The 19,574-nt window shown below is 40.1% G+C and overlaps 1 protein-coding gene across 1 annotated transcript; it reads left to right on the top strand.

Moving 5' to 3' along the window:
- The first annotated feature begins 4,294 nt into the window (after positions 1 to 4,294).
- Positions 4,295 to 6,071, top strand: LOC109395846 (ATP synthase subunit alpha, mitochondrial-like). The gene is given in 2 exon segments (XM_019667182.1): positions 4,295 to 4,994; positions 4,996 to 6,071. Coding segments are annotated over 2 exon segments (1,509 nt in total). The 5' UTR covers positions 4,295 to 4,410; the 3' UTR covers positions 5,921 to 6,071.
- The last annotated feature ends 13,503 nt before the right edge of the window (positions 6,072 to 19,574 follow it).

The raw sequence follows: 19,574 nt of genomic DNA on the forward strand, positions 1-19,574 counted from the left end.
CGTCACCGACCTACCCTCCTCCCTGCCTCCTCCCACCAAGGAGAGCTCCAACTTTGGAAGAAAGAAACGCGCCAGACCCAAGGGAATTTACAGACGCGCACTGGCTGGGTGCAGCCTCCAGACCTCTCCGGGCAGCGCTGGAAAAGGCTTCGGGTTACGACTTCCATCACTCTCTTAAAGTAACACCTGTCCTGTTTATCTTCTACTTGGAGCTCAGCAGTGCGCTTCATTTGAAGTTAAAAGCACTTAAACCACAGCTTCTAAGTTTTCAATTAAGATAAAACAAAAGCATCATCAATTTAATGAGTTATTCAGCAAATTTGAGTGCGATAATATTTACTTACTAGCTGTGTGACCTTGGTTAAATTACTGAACATCCTTAAGCATCAGTTTTCTAATCTGTAAAGTAGGGGTAATAATCGCATTTACCCCATAAGATTACTGTGAAAATGATTTCTCCGCACAGTGAGCTACCATTACAATGAGCTACCTCTGCACAGTGCCTGGCACAGCATTGTGCTCAATTAAGTACACACAGTCATATATATATTTATGGTGATACATAATATACTTAATACATATACAAATACAGTCAAAATTTATTTTTTAAAACCAAGAAATCTAAAAGTGAAAATGTCATGCAAATATATACCCAATCCAATGAACCATCTAAAAGTACATGAGTAGGTGATTAATCAAACATACTCAAAATATATTTTCATTTTGATTGGGGCAATTGTCACCTCCTTCAAATTCAGTTCCTAAACTGGCGTTTTTGACACATGGCAGGCGAACGTAACAGAAACCTAGGAGTTGAGACTGTCCTGTGTAGATGTTGCAGGCAGAGTAAGAGTGTGGCCTAAGAGGACCCCCAAACCGGATATATCTGCATAGGGGAAAAAGAGGGGGACAGGTATTCCTTGAGTATCCTGGTCCACGTGCTGTAGTGATTACCTTCTTTGCACGTGTGATCTTAACTTCTCCTCACAAGTCCACCAGATTGCCATTATTCCCATCTCTTTTTTTTCAGATAAGGAAATAATTTCTTAGAAGTTGAGTAACTTGCATAAGATCACACAGCTAATACGTGGTGGAATTGAGATCATTAACCCAGACCTGACTAGTGACTGTTGGTATAGGTATAGAAGCCAGGAGAGTCCAGGGAGGGTCTTGCCCTAGTCTTGGCATGGAATCAAATATTTCTGACATTATACTCCAGGGTGTTCTCAGTCCCAAGGAGGGGGTGGTGGGGAGGAGAGAAATATATGAACTGCTTTAAGAACTCAAAATGAGAGTCTTGGACTTCATGCCAGATATGATGCGGCCATATTTGTCCAGGAGAGCAGCACTGCAAAACACTTTTAATGGAGTAGTCTGTTTGGAAGTGGCTTTAAGACATAGACAAAGGAGATTCAGGAAGCTGTGAGCAAAGCAGACCACCATGGGGATTGTGTAAATCACAGAACCAGGACTGGTACTACTTTGCCCACTGTGGTGGAGTACGTAAAAGTCCCAGGGGACAGGTGTTTTCAGGTCCCAAATATTTTCCAGTGCCCCACCTATGTTGGGTTATCAGGGAAATAATCAAAATATGTTTTTTGTTGATTTTGCCTATTTGGGCTTGTTATATTATTGTAAGGCATTTTTTTTTCCTGTCAGTCACTGGCTGTATCTGCTTGGTACACACACACACACACACACACACACACACACACACACACACACACACCCCCAGAGGTCAATTAAGAAAAAAAAATCAGACAAGTTTTTTGGTATAGTGTCGTTAATAATAATTGCTTATACCTTATCTCGTGAGCCAGCTTATGTAACCAATCAACTATATACGTTTTTGTTTTTCTGCCTTTTTGCCAGTCATTTTTGGCATCATTTAGATGTAAGCAATGCCTATACATTATCAGTATAATACTTAATGACTTCTTAAGGCTTTCCAGAGAGTATGGGAAGCGAGTGTAACAGAAACCTAGGAATTAAGACTGGTCTGTGTGGATACTGCAGCCAAGGTGAAGGTGCTGCTTTTGGTTTTGGTATTGTCTTAAGAAGTTCTTTTTGGATGAGTTTTTCATTTATTTTCTTTTTATATTTCCCTTTTTAAAGGATTATGGTAAACTCTTTATGATTCCATTAAATATTACTTTTATAATTATCATTTTAAACAATATTAAAACAGTCCTTTAACTTTTTTCTTTTAGAAGAGGGTCAATAAAATTGTTTATTCTACTTTGATATAACTGGAGAATTTTTCTGTTGGTTAAAACAATCATGTCTCTGATTTTAATTCTCAAATCTATAATTTTAACCTTGAATTTTCATCTACTTTCTGACACTGTTTTTCTAACTGCATATTCATACAAATACAATTCACCTTGTTCAAAACCAAACCCATCCTTGTCATTACTCACTTCAAACTGATTTCCTGGCTCCTGTGCCTTTCAAGTTCCTCATTTCTGTTTATTTTTCTACTACTGTTCTGGGCTTCTAGGATTCTAAATGTTTCCTCTATTTCCTATACATCCAATGTCACTATTTATTGTGTTTTCATTCATTCATTCATTCATTCATTCATTCATTCATTCATTCAACAAGCATTTGTTGAGCATCTGTGACATGCCAGGCATTGGGAATGCAAAGGTGAGTAAGGCCCACTTTCTGTTCTCTAGGAACCAGTAATAAAATATGGGAGACGGAGGTGTAAAATGTGATCACACAATGTGATGAGGGCATTTTATACAGTGATGGAATAAGAATGAAGTATGTAATCAACTCTCCTTGAGGGAGGTGTCAGGGAAAGTTTCCAGGGGAAGGGACATTAGAGCTGGATCCTAAAGAGTAAGAGTTTCCCAGGCGACTGGGAATTGGAAGAGGAGCAAAAAGGAGGAAATTCAAGGCAGACAGAAGTGTATAGAATGTGCAGAGGCAGCGAGGCAAGAAACAGATGGCAGATTAGGAAACAGCAAGTAATTTCATAGGAACAGATCTTAGTGAATTGGGTAGCACAGGGGTCAAGGGTCATAGCAGTCAGAGGTCACATCAGAGGGGATTCTGCATGTTACATTATCATTTTGATTTCATCCTATCAGGAGCCTTGGCAGGGTTTTAAGCAACATGCTTAAGAATCAGATTTTTGTTTTACAGGCTTCATTCTGGGAGGTGGGTGGATGAATCACAATCGAAGGAGATAGGAAACAGGAAGTCCAGTTGCAACTTACTGCAATAATCCAGGGGTAGATGTTGTTTTGGGCAGTGGGGATGGAAAAGAGAGGGCAGATATGGGAATCATTAGGAAGGTTAATTGGCACGCTGTGGGGACAGATCTCATGAGGGGGATTAGGAAGAGGTTAGGAGATTTGGATGGCTCTCAAACTTCTTCACTGGGTATTATGTGAATGGTGGAATTATTAACAAGGGGAAAATATATAAGAAGTGCAGAAAGGCATTTTTGTTTTAATGAGGGAATGGTAGATTGAAGCACGGTTTTGGTCATGCTGGGTTTGAAATACCTATAGAATATCTGTACCATGTAGCACACTGGTTGACAGGTTAAAATATGGAGCCAGGTGCCTGAGTGATATCCTAGCTCCATTGTGCTTGCTCTGGGATCTTAGACAAGTTATTTTACATTTTTGTTAAGTTATGATAACAGTAGTGCTTGCCTCCTAGAGTTGCTGTGAGGTTTATAGGAGTTCTTAAGTACAAAATTCTTAGAACTGTGTCTGGTACATGCTAAGTTCATATAATCATTTACTATTATTATTATTACTGGTAATAGTAGAGTAAGCAATTGGCTATATAAATTTAGACCAATTGTATATATAAATCTTGAAATATGGGTTTGAGATGAATATTTTGGAGCTATAGTAGAATCTGTAGCTATGAGTGCTAGACTTTTAAAAAAAGTGGTTGCAAATATTTTGAGAGGTGGAGTTTATGTCCAATCTTCTTGAACTTGTGTGGACGTGTGACTCCTATGTTACCAATAAAATATGGTGGAAGTGACATTGTGTGACCTCTGAAGGTAGGGCAGAAAAGGTGTTATAACTGCTACCTTGTGATTGTAACACTTGTGTCTAGAGCCTTTAGCTGTCATGTAACAGCCCTGAGGTGCCATGCTGTGAGGAAGCCCAAGCTGTGCGCAGAGGTCATATGTCCCCAGAACAGGCACCAGGCATGTGAATAAAGAGTTCTCTTCCAGTCAGTCGGAGGCTGCGGCTGCAGAGGAACCAGCCCAGGAGAAGCTGCAAACATCCCGTCTGAGCGCGTCACCGCGGTTGTGGCCTGCACCCTCCCTCGGCGGGCCGAGGTGGTCTCCAAAAATGCTTTGGGATCATCTTTCATTGCTGCAAGGAACCTCCATCCACCAATACTCGTCTTCAGAAGACTGGCACTGCCGAGATGTCCTCTATGCTTGAAGAGCGCATTCTTGGAGCTGATACCTCTGTTGACCTTGAAGAGACTGGGCGCGTCTTAAGTATTGGTGACGGTATTGCCCGCATACATGGGCTGAGGAATGTTCAAGCAGAAGAAATGGTAGAGTTTTCTTCAGGCTTGAAGGGTATGTCTCTGAACTTGGAACCTGACAATGTTGGTGTTGTCGTGTTTGGAAATGATAAACTAATTAAGGAAGGAGATATTGTGAAGCGAACGGGAGCCATTGTGGACGTTCCAGTTGGTGAGGAGCTGTTGGGTCGTGTAGTAGATGCCCTTGGAAATGCCATTGATGGAAAGGGTCCAATTGGTTCCAAGACCCGTAGGCGAGTTGGCCTGAAAGCCCCTGGGATCATTCCTCGAATCTCTGTACGGGAACCGATGCAGACTGGCATCAAGGCTGTGGATAGCTTGGTGCCGATTGGTCGTGGTCAGCGTGAGCTAATTATTGGTGACCGACAGACTGGCAAAACATCAATTGCTATTGACACAACCATTAACCAGAAACGTTTCTATGATGGAACTGATGAAAAGAAGAAGCTGTACTGTATCTGTTGCTATTGGTCAGAAGCGATCCACTGTTGCTCAGTTGGTGAAGAGACTTACAGATCCAGATGCCATGAAGTACACCATTGTGGTTTCAGCTACAGCTTCTGATGCTGCCCCACTTCAGTACCTGGCTCCTTATTCGGGCTGCTCTGTGGGAGAATATTTTAGGGATAATGGCAAACATACTTTGATCATCTATGACGACTTATCCAAACAGGCTGTTGCTTACCATCAGATGTCTCTGCTGCTCCACTGCTCCCCTGGTCGGGAGGCCTTTCCTGGTGATGTGTTCTACCTACACTCCCGGCTGCTGGAGAGAGCAGCCAAAATGAACGATTCTTTTGGTGGTGGCTCTTTGACCGCTTTACCAGTGATAGAAACTGAAGCTGGTGATGTGTCTGCTTACATTCCAACCAATGTCATTTCTATCACTGATGGACAGGCCTTCTTGGAAACAGAATTGTTCTACAAAGGTATCTGCCCTGCCATTAACGTCAGCTTGTCTGTGTCTCGTGTCGGATCTGCTGCCCAAACCAGGGCCATGAAGCAGGTGGCAGGTACCATGAAGCTGGAATTGGCTCAGTATCGTGAGGTTGTTGTTTTTGCTCAGTTTGGTTCTGGTCTTGATGCTGTCACTCAACAACTCTTGAGTGGTGGTGTGCGTCTGATGGAGTTGCTGAAGCAAGGACAGTATTCTCCCATGGCTATTGAAGAACAAGTGGCTGTTATTTATGCCGGTGTAAGGGGATATCTTGATAAACTTGAGCCCAGCAAGATCACAAAGTTTGAGAATGCTTTCTTGTCTTATGTTATCAGGCAACACCAAGTCCTGTTGGGCAATATCAAGGCTGATGGAAAGATCTCAGAACAGTCAGATGCAAAGCTGAAAGAGATTGTAACAAACTTCTTGGCTGGATTTGAAGCTTAAACTCCTGTGGATTCACATCAAATACCAGTTTGGTTTTGCCGTTGTTTCTTTTAGTAATCAGTACCATTTGTAAAAGGATTACTCTCATACTCCAGATGTACAGAAATCACATTAAAAATAAAGTTTCCATATTGCTTGGTGGAAAAAAAAAAAGAGTTCTCCTTCCAGTCCCCAGCCCTTATGTCACCTGCAGCCTCCAGGTTTTCTCTGCTCAGGCCCAGTCATTGTCGGGTAGAGAACAGTCACCCCCACTATGCCCTTTCCAAATTGTTGACCCACAGCATCTGGGATCACAAAAAAAGATTGTTTTAAGCTTCTGAATCTTAGGATAATTTGTTATACAGCAATAGCAATAGATATGGGATGAAATCAGCCAAGGAAATTAGGTATGTGAGGTGACAAGAAAAGATGATTCATGATTAAGCTCTGAGGAACAGTGGAAACAACAGCATTTAAGGGGCAGGAGAATAAGAGGACCATAGAAGAAAATTTTTTTCTCTTACAAAATGTTTAAATAGGGCCGCCATACAAGTGGTGGCATGGAAGACAAGCGAGGAGAAAAATTCAAGGAGAGAAGGCAACCATCATAGGGAGATGAAGCGAACATCATAATGTCAATCACCTATTAGATATAGGTCTTAGAGCAGTGTCAACAGAATGGCGATGACAGAAGCAGATGGCTATGCTGTGAAAAGGAGCATATAGACCCTTTATAAGGAATTTGTTAATGAAAAGAAAGGGGAGACTGAGGGTAGTCCACTGAGAGGGATGCAGGTCAAGAGAAAGAACTTTTAAGCTGGGAAGCTTAGTGATGTTTGCTGAAACTCAGAAGAATGAAGATGCTGGACAACCAAGAGGGATGTGGGTGAATCAACTTCAGAGTGTTGACACAAGAAGTAGAAGTGTAAGTCTTGAAGAAGACAGACCTCTTTTCTCCTGAGAGCGGGTGGAGTTCCCAGAAATGGAGGTGGCATAGCAATACAATAGACTATTTAGTTCTCTTTATTTAAAATTCTACCTGCCTGTTTCTGGCACTCAGTGACTTCATCTCTTGATGGTGGTAAGTGTTCTAAGATTGCTTCCTTGCCAAAACTTTCCTATTCTTTCTACCACACAGATGACTGCCACATTGAAATACTGTCACTCTCTTGAGTTAGGAACCTACAGTAGCACTTTATGTCCAGTAGGATTGAGCCAAACTGTACTAATTCCAGGGTTTGAGGGCCTTTTATCATCTGACACGTGCCATGGACATGGTCTCCTCATCACACAGCAGTCACGGGAGAGTCTGCCAAGGGATTTCTGACACCACTTTCAAAGTTATTTTCTATACTTAAAATTTTTTTTTCTTTTTTTGTCTCCCTTCCTTCCATTTTTCCTCTCTTCTTCCTTCCTTACCTCTTTTCCTTCCCTCCTGTCTTTAAGGGAAGAAGAGCGTGTCTTTGTTTGAGTCTGAGATTACCTTAGCCAGTGGTTCTGAATTTTGATGAGCATTAAAAGAGCCTGGGTGCAAAGTCCTGGGCTCCATTCTCAAGAGATTTGAATTCAGTTGCTGGGGCCAAAATCCATTGTGGGTGGTCTGTGGACCACACATTAAGAAACAGTGATTCAAATCAACACATAGAATTATAATTTCTCATACTATGTCTTTATATGTACTGTGCCTCTTTTCTGGAATGTGCTCTTTTCTCTATCACATCCCACACTCTTTCCACATTTTCTGGGAAGACGTGATTGACCACTTGTATCTTCACCAAACTTTCTCTTTACTCAACTTTTATTTCTAGTCCATATATGATTTTGAACTTAGTGTTCTCCATTTTAACCAAACACCTTTCAGTGTGATGGATGCTGGGATTAAACAAAGCAACAAGGCATGGATCTGAACTTTGAGAGGCACATTATCTCACAAGGACTTTCATGAGAGCTATTTTTTTGCATTCTCAACCAGACAATAGGCTCCTCCAGGAAAGGGGCTATATTTCTTTGGAATTTATCACAACTGCCATCCAGTGCTGGGCCCTGAGGAAGTATTCAGTAATTATTGGTAGGTAGAAACAAGTTTGGGTCCTGAGATTTGTTGGATTGTAGAAACTAATTCTTCCTTCTCAAGTCTTTTTTCCACAATAGTGGTACCAAGAAGCACCTTCCTTCACAATTACCGTCATACCCATTGTTTACAGTTGCATCTCCCTCAACTTCACCTTAGTGTTGCTGTATTTGCATGCACTTGCTGGTTTGGCTGTGCAAACCAGCTTATCCAAGGGCCAGGACAGCCAGTCAGTGCTCCCAAGCCCTTCCGTGCATTGTGTCCGACTTCCTCTTTGGTAAAAGCCTGTGTGATTTTCATGCTTTGGAGGGCCTGGGCCCTTGGAAAATCTCTTCTAGGGCATTAGCTACACTGAATTCCATGCTTTGTGTCTGCCCTCAGTGCTGGCAGGAACCTATATTGTTTCATTTCCATGTCCTCACTCTCCTTGGGATGATGTGATGGTTCAGCTCAAGTTCATTTGGTATTCCCCTCTGAAATGTCACTGAGTTTTCCCACTGTTTGTACTGAATTAACTAATAACAATCGAGGGAATCATTAGTATGCTGGAAACATGAACTGAGGCATTGTAAGCTGAGCAGCAAATAGAGGCCTCTCCTAACAGCTTCTGTTAATGCTGGTGGCTGCCATTTTAGTGCTCGTGCCTTTGCAAATTGCAGAGACATGGAAGGAGGAAGGGAAGGTGGGAGGGAGGGAGGGAGAGGAGAGAGAGAGAGAGAGAGAGAGAGAGAGAGAGAGAGAGAGAGAGAGAGANGAGAGAGAGAGAGAGAGAGAGAGAGAGAGAGAGAGAGAGAGAGAGAGAGAAGAATTAGTCAGGTAGGAGAGATTTTAATGTGTTTTCCCATCAAAGCAGATTACCAGGAACATTTCCATCCTTACTGGGTTGTCTTTCTGGGTGGACTTCAAGCTGAATAAAGGCATCTTGCTTCCTGCCACTGGCTGGTTGAGAAAGATACTTTGTTCTTTGTGGATTAATTACCTGTTTCTGATTCTGTGCAGGTGAACTTGATCAGAAGATCTACCATAATATGTCAGACATTGTGTTAAGCATTTAATGTGCTAATTATTTCTAATCCTGTAAAATAGATATTATCATCCTAGGATACACAGACAGTGAGAAGATGTGGCATTTATCTTAGATCTTACATACCTGGTTAGGTGTCTGGACTCAAACATAGATTTGCCCATTTCTGTCATTTCCTGGTTCTTCTGCTATTCCATGTTGCTTCTTAATGCACATTTGCTACAGTTTGTTGGCCCAAGAGCTCTTTTAACAACCTCTACAGACTGTTTAGTGCAATGGTTTGAGGTCATTGAAAAGCCAGCAGCTCTTTTCAAACTGAAGTTTCATTTCATCTGAGGACGAAGGTAGAGTCCCAAATCATTGTGGAAAAGGACTCCTCAGAAAGTTGAAGTCGACCTCACACATGGCAGCCTATTAATCCTGTTGTCGGGCTCCTAGAAATTCCTGCCTGAATGAGTCTCAGGAAACCCAAGACCTTATCTTCTTCAGTCAAATGGAATTTTACTTGATAGGGTTAACAGCCCTCAGATTCTCTCTAGATGTACCTTCCCGTTTTTAACGACCCCAGCGAGCAAGCAGAAGAGACAGGATGTATCGTTATACTAGAAACACATCTGAGCCCATTCTTCAGTAACAGAGACCATGTGTTTTGGGACTTTTTAAAATTTGGAGTCCGTTTATCATTACTATAAAAACATTTCAAATGAGAATGGAGTGAATGGAAACCCTGGGGAAGTATGCAGGGAGCTCTCCATTTGGATGGCTGAATGCCTGGCCTGGATTTAGTCACTCAGAAGGTTTGAAGCAAAGCACAAATGCTAGGATTTAATCTATCACAGGCCCCTTGGCCATCTCCCTGAGCATTTCCACCTGTTTCGCCACTGGGATCCATGGCTGGTCTCTTAACAAATAAAATGTGTGTGTTCTGTACTTGACATGTCAGTTAAGTCACAAAAGAACTGAATTCCATATATAGTCATCTTAGAGGTGTCCAGTTTTCTTTTTCTTTTTTTTAAATGTTGTCACTGAGGATGAAAAATGGGGATAACTAATGGCTAATTACTTTGTATACTTCATATTTAAATTATATGGAAAATGTTATTCCTATTCATGAATAACGGGCTCAGCCTCCTCGTATGTGGGAGATACTTTCTGGAGTGGAGGAAAAAAGTCCTTCTGCCCCATTTTTCCCAGTTTTCTGGTGACACTGGGCAGGAAATGAACATTTTAGGTTCCAAGTCCTGGCCAGGGAATAGTGGTTGGGGGTGGAGAGGGGTGGGAGTCTTATCTCTATAGGGAGGTCATCTGCAAGGAAAATACACTTGCTGCCCTAGAATAATGAAATCACTGAGTTTTAGACATAGACTTGGATGTTCACGGTACAAATTAAAACCAAACTCAGTGAAGGCTCTGGACCTATGCATTCAGTTAAAATCACTCGTCTCTTAGATCCTGTCATACCAGAATCTTCTGGATTTTCTTTGACATATGTCCCTGGATGCTCCTTCTTAGTTTCTTCAAAAGGCCCCTTTTATAATGACCTCTTCAATGTCAGTGATTCCCAGACTCATATCATGTTTTGGAATGTCACTGGGTGGTTTCATGAAAACCCATGGGTTTTTCTACTTAAAAATTAGAGCCCACCTCCTCCAATCAAATCTATAGCCAATTACTACTCTTTATTTTTGGCTGGATGCAAGATCCATATATTGAAGTGTCTAGAAACTTTTTCTTTCAGAGAAACTCAAACTCAGCTTGTCTAAAATCCAAATCTTTTGCTTCTTTTCCATTCTCTCCCCTCTGTTCTGGTGAAAAACAACACCATGATTGTTATTCCAGGATCAATAGATTACATCAGTATCTTACCAGCCCTTGTCTCCGAGCCCTTGTCTCCAAATCCACTCCTTTAGTTCTGGCCCCTGCAGATTCTTTCTAGAATGACTAGCAAATTCTCCTCATCTCTTTCCTGGCCTTTGGTTCCCCCTGTCCAGCTCACTCTGCACACTGCTGCCAAAATGATCCTTCTAAAGTGTAAGTGTAGTCATGTACCTTTTGTGTTTAAAATTCCTCAGGGGCTCCACAGGAACATTCAAAATAAATATCAAACTCCATAGCCAAGTTCACAAGGCCTCCACGCTCTGCCTCAAACTAGATCTCTAGCCTCAGCTTCATACTCCTGACCAGACACCCTTTCTCCAATTATATAAAACATCTTGTGGTTATGAACTCTCTGAACTACTCAGTTTATAAGCCTTTGACCATAATACTTCTTTGGCCTGGAATTCATTTATTCATTCATTTATTAAATAATTTATTCAACAAATGTTTGTCTAGTATTTATCCTGTACTAGGCAACATTGTAGTTACTGGGAACACAGCAGTGATCATGAACATGATAGACAAAGGTTGTGCTCTCAGGAAACTCACATGCTAGTGGGATAAAGCAGACAATAAACTATAGATAGTTTTGAAACTTATGAAGGCAATGACCCAGGGCAATGAGCTAGCAAGTCCTGAAAGGTATACGTGAGTGTGTGGTGACTTCTTTACATAGGATTCTGTGAGAAGGTTTTCCTGAGGAGGGCTATTTAAACAGAAACCTTTGCTGGGAGGGAACAACCATCAGATCTGGGAAATAGCAGGTGTAAAGGCTCTGAGTTGAAAAGACCCTTATCGTTTTCAATGGCTATTAAGAAGACCAGTGTGGCTGTAGTTCAGATATCAAGGGAGACAGAGGTAGGAGATGAGGATGAAGAGACAGGCAGGCAGGCACCAAATAATGTTAAGCCATGGCAAAGAGTCCAGTTTTTATTTCATATAGGGGGGTGATATGACCAGATTTGTATTTTTAAAAGATCATTCTAAAGTAACAAGCGTTGGCAGGACGTGAGAAATTCGAAGCTCATGCATTGCTGTTAGTAATGTAAAATGGGGCAACTGCTACGGAAATGAGTTTGATGGCTTCTCAGTAAGTTACCTCACAGAGTTACCATGAGATCCAGCAATTTCATTCCTATGTATATACCCAAAATGATTGAAAACAGATGTTCAAACAAGAACTTGTTCATGAGTGTTTATAGCAGCAGTATTTAAACAGCCAAAAAGTGGAAACAACCCAAATGTCCTTCATGTAATGAATGAATAAACAAAATGTGGTCTATCCATATAGTGGAATATTAGTCAGCCCTGAAAATGAAGGCAGCACTGATACATGCTACAATATGGATGAACCTTGAAAACATTATGCTAAGTGAAAGAAGCCAGACACAAAAGAACACATATTGTATGATTCCATTTATATGAATATTCAATACAGGCAAATCTATAGAAAGCAGTTAGTTTTTTCCAGGGATTGGGGAGTGTGGGAAATGGGGAATGACTAGTTAAATACTATGGTGGTCCCTCCATACTATTTAATTAAATTAAATAGTTAAATTAAAATTAAATTAAAAGTAGAACTACCATATGATCCAACAAGCCCACTTCTGGGTATATATCCAAAATAATTGAAATCAGGATCTCAAAGAGATACATGCCTTCCCATGTTCACTGCAGCATTATTCGCAATAGCCAAGATATGGAAATAACCTAAATGTCCATTGACAGATGAACGAATAAAGCAAGTTTAGTATATACATATAATGGAACATTATTCAGCCTTTAAAAAGAAGGAAATCCTACCATATGTGTCAACATGGATACACCTGGAGGGCATTATGCTATGTGAAACAAGCCAATCACAGAAGGACAAATACTGCATGATTCCAGTTACATGAGGATCTAAAATCATCAAACTTATAGCCACGGAAGGTCGAATGGTTACTCCACGGGCCATGAGGAGGAGGGCATGAGAAGCTGCTGTTCAATGGGTATAAAGTTTCAGTTATACAAGATGAGTAAGTTCTAGGGATCTGCTGTACAGCACAGTGCCTATCATAAACAATCCTGTATTGTTCACTTAAAAATTTGTTAAGAAGGTAGATCTCATATTAAGTGTTCTCACCACAATAAAAAAATTAAACTTGTATCATGGAAAAGATGGATCCAGAATTCACATGTAGTTATTTAATTTACAGAAGATGTCCAGTGAGGCAGCTGGAGTTCCTTCATGTTTTTGATAAATTTGCAACTGTGATAACTGGTGTTTGTACTCTTCTTTGAAGATTTTATGACCGCCTATAGTCAGGGAGTGATATCTTCTTGGAGCTGATTATCTGAAAGTCAATCAAGTACATAAAGTTAATATGTGTTTTTGATCCTTGGGATAGTGTAAGGTAGCTATGTTCTTGGCACCATCTATATTCTCAGACTATTGGAAAAGGTAGATATAAATTATAAGTGCGAAATGAATGCTTGTTGAAATGCTTTGGGGAATTTTCTACCAATGGTTATGGGCTTCTGCTGTTCTGTGCATATATATATATATATATATATATATATATATATATATATATATAGGTTTCCTATAACTTGGGGCCTCATTATTTTTGGTGGGTGCCTGTGGTCTGAGGGCTCGAAATGGATTGAAGCCAGCTTGTTAATATAGCAGTTGGATTCTTTCATTTGCATTTCTTTAATTTCCTTTCTCCAACCAGCAAATTGGCCTGCCACAGATGACAAATTTTCTAAAAATTAAACCATGAAAGATATTTTGATTTAAAATATATTTTGAGATGCATCAAATATCTTGAAAAATGTTAGTTGATTATGTGTTTCATAAGACATTGTGGTGCCTAAAAGTGTAAGCAAAATAGTTTGAACATTATGATAGTCTGCAACTGAAACATAAATAATGAACTGTACATTTACCAGGCTGCATGATGTTTAAGAGAAGCCAAGATCAAAACAAATTTCCTTCTATGGGTGTCAAAGGGAAGCTACTGTTAAAACTGCCTGACATTCATATGCTATATGTTAATCTACTTAGTGGAGGTACTCTCCTTTGTCCTAAGAAAGTGCTATATTGTGTCTCTCTCTCTCTCATGGGTTAAATTTAGTCCTCCTGCCACAGCTCACAATGTACTTTTAAATAACACAGGGCCTCATTGGAAGCAAGATATCTTTTTAGCTAAATATTTTTTGAAGGTGGATGAGATGGTGATTGACTTGAGAGGTTGGTGGAAGGTTTAATGGGAATTCCTAGAATTGCAGGCATGTCCAATTTCATTTTACAAAGCAGTTTAAAATAGAAGACACAGAATTAGTCTGTCTAGGAGCTTTAATGTTGCCCGGTCATCCAGCCGTGATGGGGAGGCCCGAGCAGTGGCTACCAGGGCACTCAGAGCCCTCAGTAGTGTGTCTGCTTATGGATCTTTCCCTGGGCCTGCAAATTAGAAAAGCTCTCTTTATCACAGAATTGTTTAAGCGAGTCTTAAGATCCTCTCATTGTTATACCCAGTTGTGAAATTCAAATATAATTGATTATTACAGTTTTAAATGAATTGTCAGAAACGCGGAGCTTCTTTTCTTGGTGTTAAGTTTCTTTACCCTCTTCTGTTAAGGATATGAAGGTCTCTCTCTTAGGATTAGGACACAGATTTTAACTTATTTAAAGAAGATCATTGAGTTACTTCTAGGAACATAAACAAGGAAAACAAGGAAAAACAAAATAACCAAATGGTCAAAATGGGGCTGACAGCCTATGCGTTTTGCAGCTCAAGTTTTGGACTTGTAGGTTTCTCCACCACCTAGCATGAACCAAGAAAAAAACCATTTCTCATTGCCTTTGAAGTAAATGCTCTCAATAAAAGATATTTGCAGCAGGCATATCCTGGAATTCAAGATTACCTGGGCATGTGTGGAGGACTTGGGAGCCCATGGGGTACTAAGTGGATATTTAAATAAAGAGTAGTTATATCAGCAACCCCTTCTGAAGAAATTGACCCTGAGAGAAGAGAGAATAAGAAGTTGGATAAATAATACTCAAAGGCTGGTACAAGTCCATGGAATGGCTTAAAAGAGGAAGAGTATACCCACTAGTTATCATTCCAGATTAGCAACATCAATGTATTTCTAAGCCCTAAGGCAACAAGTTATAAGAATGAGAAAGTGATTTTATCAAGATATCTATGTGATTTAAGTACACATATGGCCAGCTACACAGGTGCCAGCAAAGTGGTAGCTTCAGAGAGCAGCTGCCTTAGCCCTCAACACTGGGCATGGATAGCTACTGGGCATCGGTGGCCCTGAAGCATAAGCAGGTAGACATTAGCAGCAATATCATTGCCTCTGGGGGAGTGCATCACAGACGTGGTGCAGTCATAGTGCCTATTCTTCTGGGAACTGTTATCAGGATCGGTGACTTCAGTGGGCATAAACAGGCATGATGACGGCTTCTCTGGACATTGGTCATTTTGACTTCATCAAGTTTCATTGGCATAAATGGCCATTTTTGGTGTAAACAGTTGTAGCAGCTAGACCATGAAAGAAGGTATTGGGAAGCACATATGAGATCTCCTGGGGAGGTAAAGGAGAATGGGGAGGGGAAGAATTCAAGGGAATTAATTTTCTTGGAGTTATATGGAATTAGGGGGTGGGGGGCGAGCCAGTCTTCTGTCTTTAATTGTGACTCTTGTTTTATCCCAGATTAGAACAATTTAAGAATGAGATTTGACTAATTTGGGTCAAATATTCAACTTAAATTTTGACGTTTAGAAGTTTTGGGTGTTTATAGGGAACCCATGAATAACTGAGAAAGGAGAATTGTAAAGCACTCCTTATCTTTCCATCTTCTATTCATGTTAAAAATATTTAAGATTTAATTAATTTCAAGATTTCTAACTTAATTTTGCATTATATTAAAGAAGCTTGTCAAAGTAGATATTCTGTTTACATTCTTTCCACAAATGTAAAAAGGACATAAATGAGGATGAGTTTTACTGAGGCCCTAGAGACCAGAGCCAACTAGATAGATCCTTTAAAAATACGTTATGACTGTTACTCTGGAAATTGTGCATCATTATTTTCCATTCTGCCATTTACTCCTCAGTGGCTCAGCTCCATGTTGATTGTTAGAATCAAACGTCACCTCCGAGCTTGGCAAACAGCTGCCCTATTTGGTTTAGGGCTAGAGCCTATTCTGGCAAAGAAGGTGGATCTGCTCTTTCCAGATGAGAAGGTTTGGATGGAGATGGTGTGGCTGTCTGCCAGAGCTGCAGGGATCAGAATGAAGGCCGCAGTGCACGTACGCTGTGAGCTGGACCCAGGAGTACAGATGAACTCCCTAGGTTTGGAAGCCTGTGTACTAAAGACTCAAACAGAGAGCTCTCAAGCCAGCAAAATCCAATCATGGAACAATTGCATAGTCTTGGATCTGGGTATATTGCATCATATCCCCTGAAAATACTTACCCATGTCAAAGGTCAGTTATAGCTCAATTCTCTTACTAGAAGGGTGTCAGCCTGATTCCTCTTAAAACTCCCTGTCCATCTATTGTACTTAATGAACATGGTAATAGAAGTAGTAATTTATTATTACTACTAGAAATATTTTAGATAATATTGTATTAAATTAACCATTAAGTAGCCACTGGGAATCTACCAGTGGCTTGCTTATTTGCTTAATAAACTTCTGTGTGTCTAGCATTATATAATGGCAGATAAAAAAAAATGAAACAAGGAATGACATTCTCTGACTTTGAGAAGACAAAATATACTACTGTGTAAAATAACTTGAGGTTAATACACAGATAGAAAGAGTTGTTAGAGGTTTCAAAATTTAAAGACAATACTAAAAAAATAAGTGTAGAGGTAGGAAACAGCCAGGAAAGGCTACCTGAATATCTTGCACATCAAGAGGGAAATGTTTGATCTTAGTTGACAGAGAAGAGAGGATTTAGCTTTGCAGGCTGGTAAACATTAGCAAACTACATACGTAGAAGAAAAACCACAGCTTGTATGGATTTAAGGTAATGGAAGAGGCAGTGGGGAGCTTAGATAATGGTTTGAGTGGCAGGAAAAGGGCGAGTAGTGAGAAGACCAGCCTATATTTTTCTTGTTAAGGTTATTGGAGGGAAATGTTGGATAGGTTCAGTGGATCCATCTAATGAAGGCTCCTAAATGATAACCTTTGGGTCATCACTCATTCGTTCACTTGTTTATGTATTTATCAAATGTTTATGTGTTAGGCACTGGACTAGACATTGGAGACAAACAGTACTGATGCTTGCCCTAAGGAATTCACATTAGGGAAAAGAGGCACAGAAAAAGCCACTACAACATAATAATGGCTCTAAAGGGGTCTGTAGAAAGTAGCCTGGTAAAAAAGCAGAAGGATTACTTTTGCCTAGAATGGAGGCATGGCTGAAAAATCTTGGGGAAATAAATGTTCTTAAACCAATGGAACCGATGAAAAAAAAATCTTAAAGTAGATGAAATTGATGAAGCAGTTTGTAGGAGCTATTGTGGAATGATCCAGACACAATGAGAGCCGAGTAAATGCTGCAACATACGCAGCAGTGGGTGCCACAGACAAGAACAGCAGAAATACCTTAAGGATATAGCTGAGATAGGTGTGTGATAGACCTAGAGCAAATTAAGCCTGAAACATTGCTGGAGGCAAAAATGACAAAACTGAAGCTGTCCTCTTTCGGGCATACCATGATTTGGGGTTTTTTGGAAAAGACAATTGCTGGAAGAAATAGAAGACAGCAGAAAAAGAGGAAGACCAAATGTGAGATGGACTGACTCCAATAAAGAAACCCTAGGTATGAGTCTACAGGAGCTGAGCTGGGCTTTGAGGACAGGACATTGTGGATGTTACTCGTTCATAGGGTCACCAGGAGCCGGAGCACATCAATGCACGTGACACACAGACCTAGGTTTGGGCTGCTGGAAAAAGGCAGTGGCACAGAGCAGCTTGGCACTTACAATTAGAAACTGCTGATGTTTAGCAGAGACAAGGAACTGGCATCACTGCAAGTGGCAACACACCCTGTGGGAAAAAGCTGTTGGACTCTCACCCAAGTCCTCATTCACAGAGATAGCATTTTTCACCATTTTCTTTGCTGAATGCTCCAATACCTCAGGCATTTTTTTTTGTGCCTCTGAATCTGTATTTTACTCTTCTCCCTTCCCCTCTCAATGGCCTTGTTCTCCTGGAGAAATCTTATTTATCTTTCAAATGTCACTTGCCTGGCACCCCAAGGAATTCCTCACTCCCGTAGGTAATACTTTGTATATAGCTCTACTTTGGCACTTATATCTTATTATAGTTTGTCGTTTACATGTAGATCTTCACCGTAGATTTTCATTTGCAAGGACAAGGATTGTGTCTTATTTATAGCAAAAGCAGGATTGAGCTTGGTCTTGAATCCCTGCTTTACCACTTACTAGCTTTAAGATTTTAAGAAACTTGGTTAATATTTTACCCACATTCTTCGTTTGTAAAATAGGGCAAATAATATCTACCTAATAAAGTTACTAATTAAAAACTAAAATTATGTGTGCTAAGCACCTATCACAATGATTTATTCAGAGACTCTCAATAAACACTGGGGGTTTTTTCTTCCTTTCTTGCCTTTTGTATTTGCAATGCTCAGCATGGTGCTTGATGTGTAGTAGAAACAGGGCCTGATGTGTGTCAAAGTTAATAAACTTTGGTTGAATTTACAAACTTTAAAGTTTACTGAGTGCTTACCACTTTCCAAGCACTGTTCTAAGTACTGTAGGTATATATTAACTCACTTAATACTGCCCATAACACCACGAGGAAAACACCATTAATAGCCCTATTTTATTTATGGGAAAATCGAGAAGAAAACAAGTTAAGTACTACTCAGGGAAGCCCAGAGAATAAACGGCAGAGGCAAGAATTGCATTCAGGTGGATGCAACTCTGAAGTCCATACTCTTATCTGATTCTTATTCTACAGGTTGACTCTGTATAGTTTACATATGATATTGAACTTTCTGGAAATTTTCTGCTGGTGTTGATCTGGCCCATTTAGAGAGTTCCAAAAATAGGATTGCCATATGCCTTGACCAAATCTACTTCTAGTGCACTCCTACAAGGACTTCTTGATGTTCTTAAATTCTTGAGAAATTATGTCCCATAAGAAAAAAGCCATCATTAATAAAACAAAAAGGCAGTCTACTAAATGGTAGAAGATATTTGCCAACAATATATCTGATAAGGGGTTAATATCCAAAATTTATAAAACACTCATTTAACTCAACACCAAAAAAACAAACAACCCAATTAAAAACTGGGCAGAGGATATGAAGAGACATTTCTCTAAAGAGGACATACAGATGGTCCACAGGCATATGAAAAAAATGTTCAACCTCACTAATCATTAGAGAAATGCAGATAAAAACCACAATGAGATACCACCTCACTCCAGTTGAATGGCTATCATCAATAAATCAACAAACAACAATGCTGGCAAGGTTGTGGAGAAAAGGGAACCTTGGTGCACTGTTGGTGGGACTGCAGATTAGTGTAGCCATTATGGAAATCAGTATGGAGGTATCTCAAAAAACTGGAAATGGAACTACCGTATGACCCAGCAAATCCACTCTTGGGTATCTATCTAGAGAAAACCAAGATGTTAATTTGAAAAAATATATGTATCTCTATGTT

This window comes from Hipposideros armiger, unplaced genomic scaffold (assembly GCF_001890085.2).
Source record: "Hipposideros armiger isolate ML-2016 unplaced genomic scaffold, ASM189008v1 scaffold_488, whole genome shotgun sequence".
Taxonomy (NCBI): Eukaryota; Metazoa; Chordata; class Mammalia; order Chiroptera; family Hipposideridae; genus Hipposideros; species Hipposideros armiger.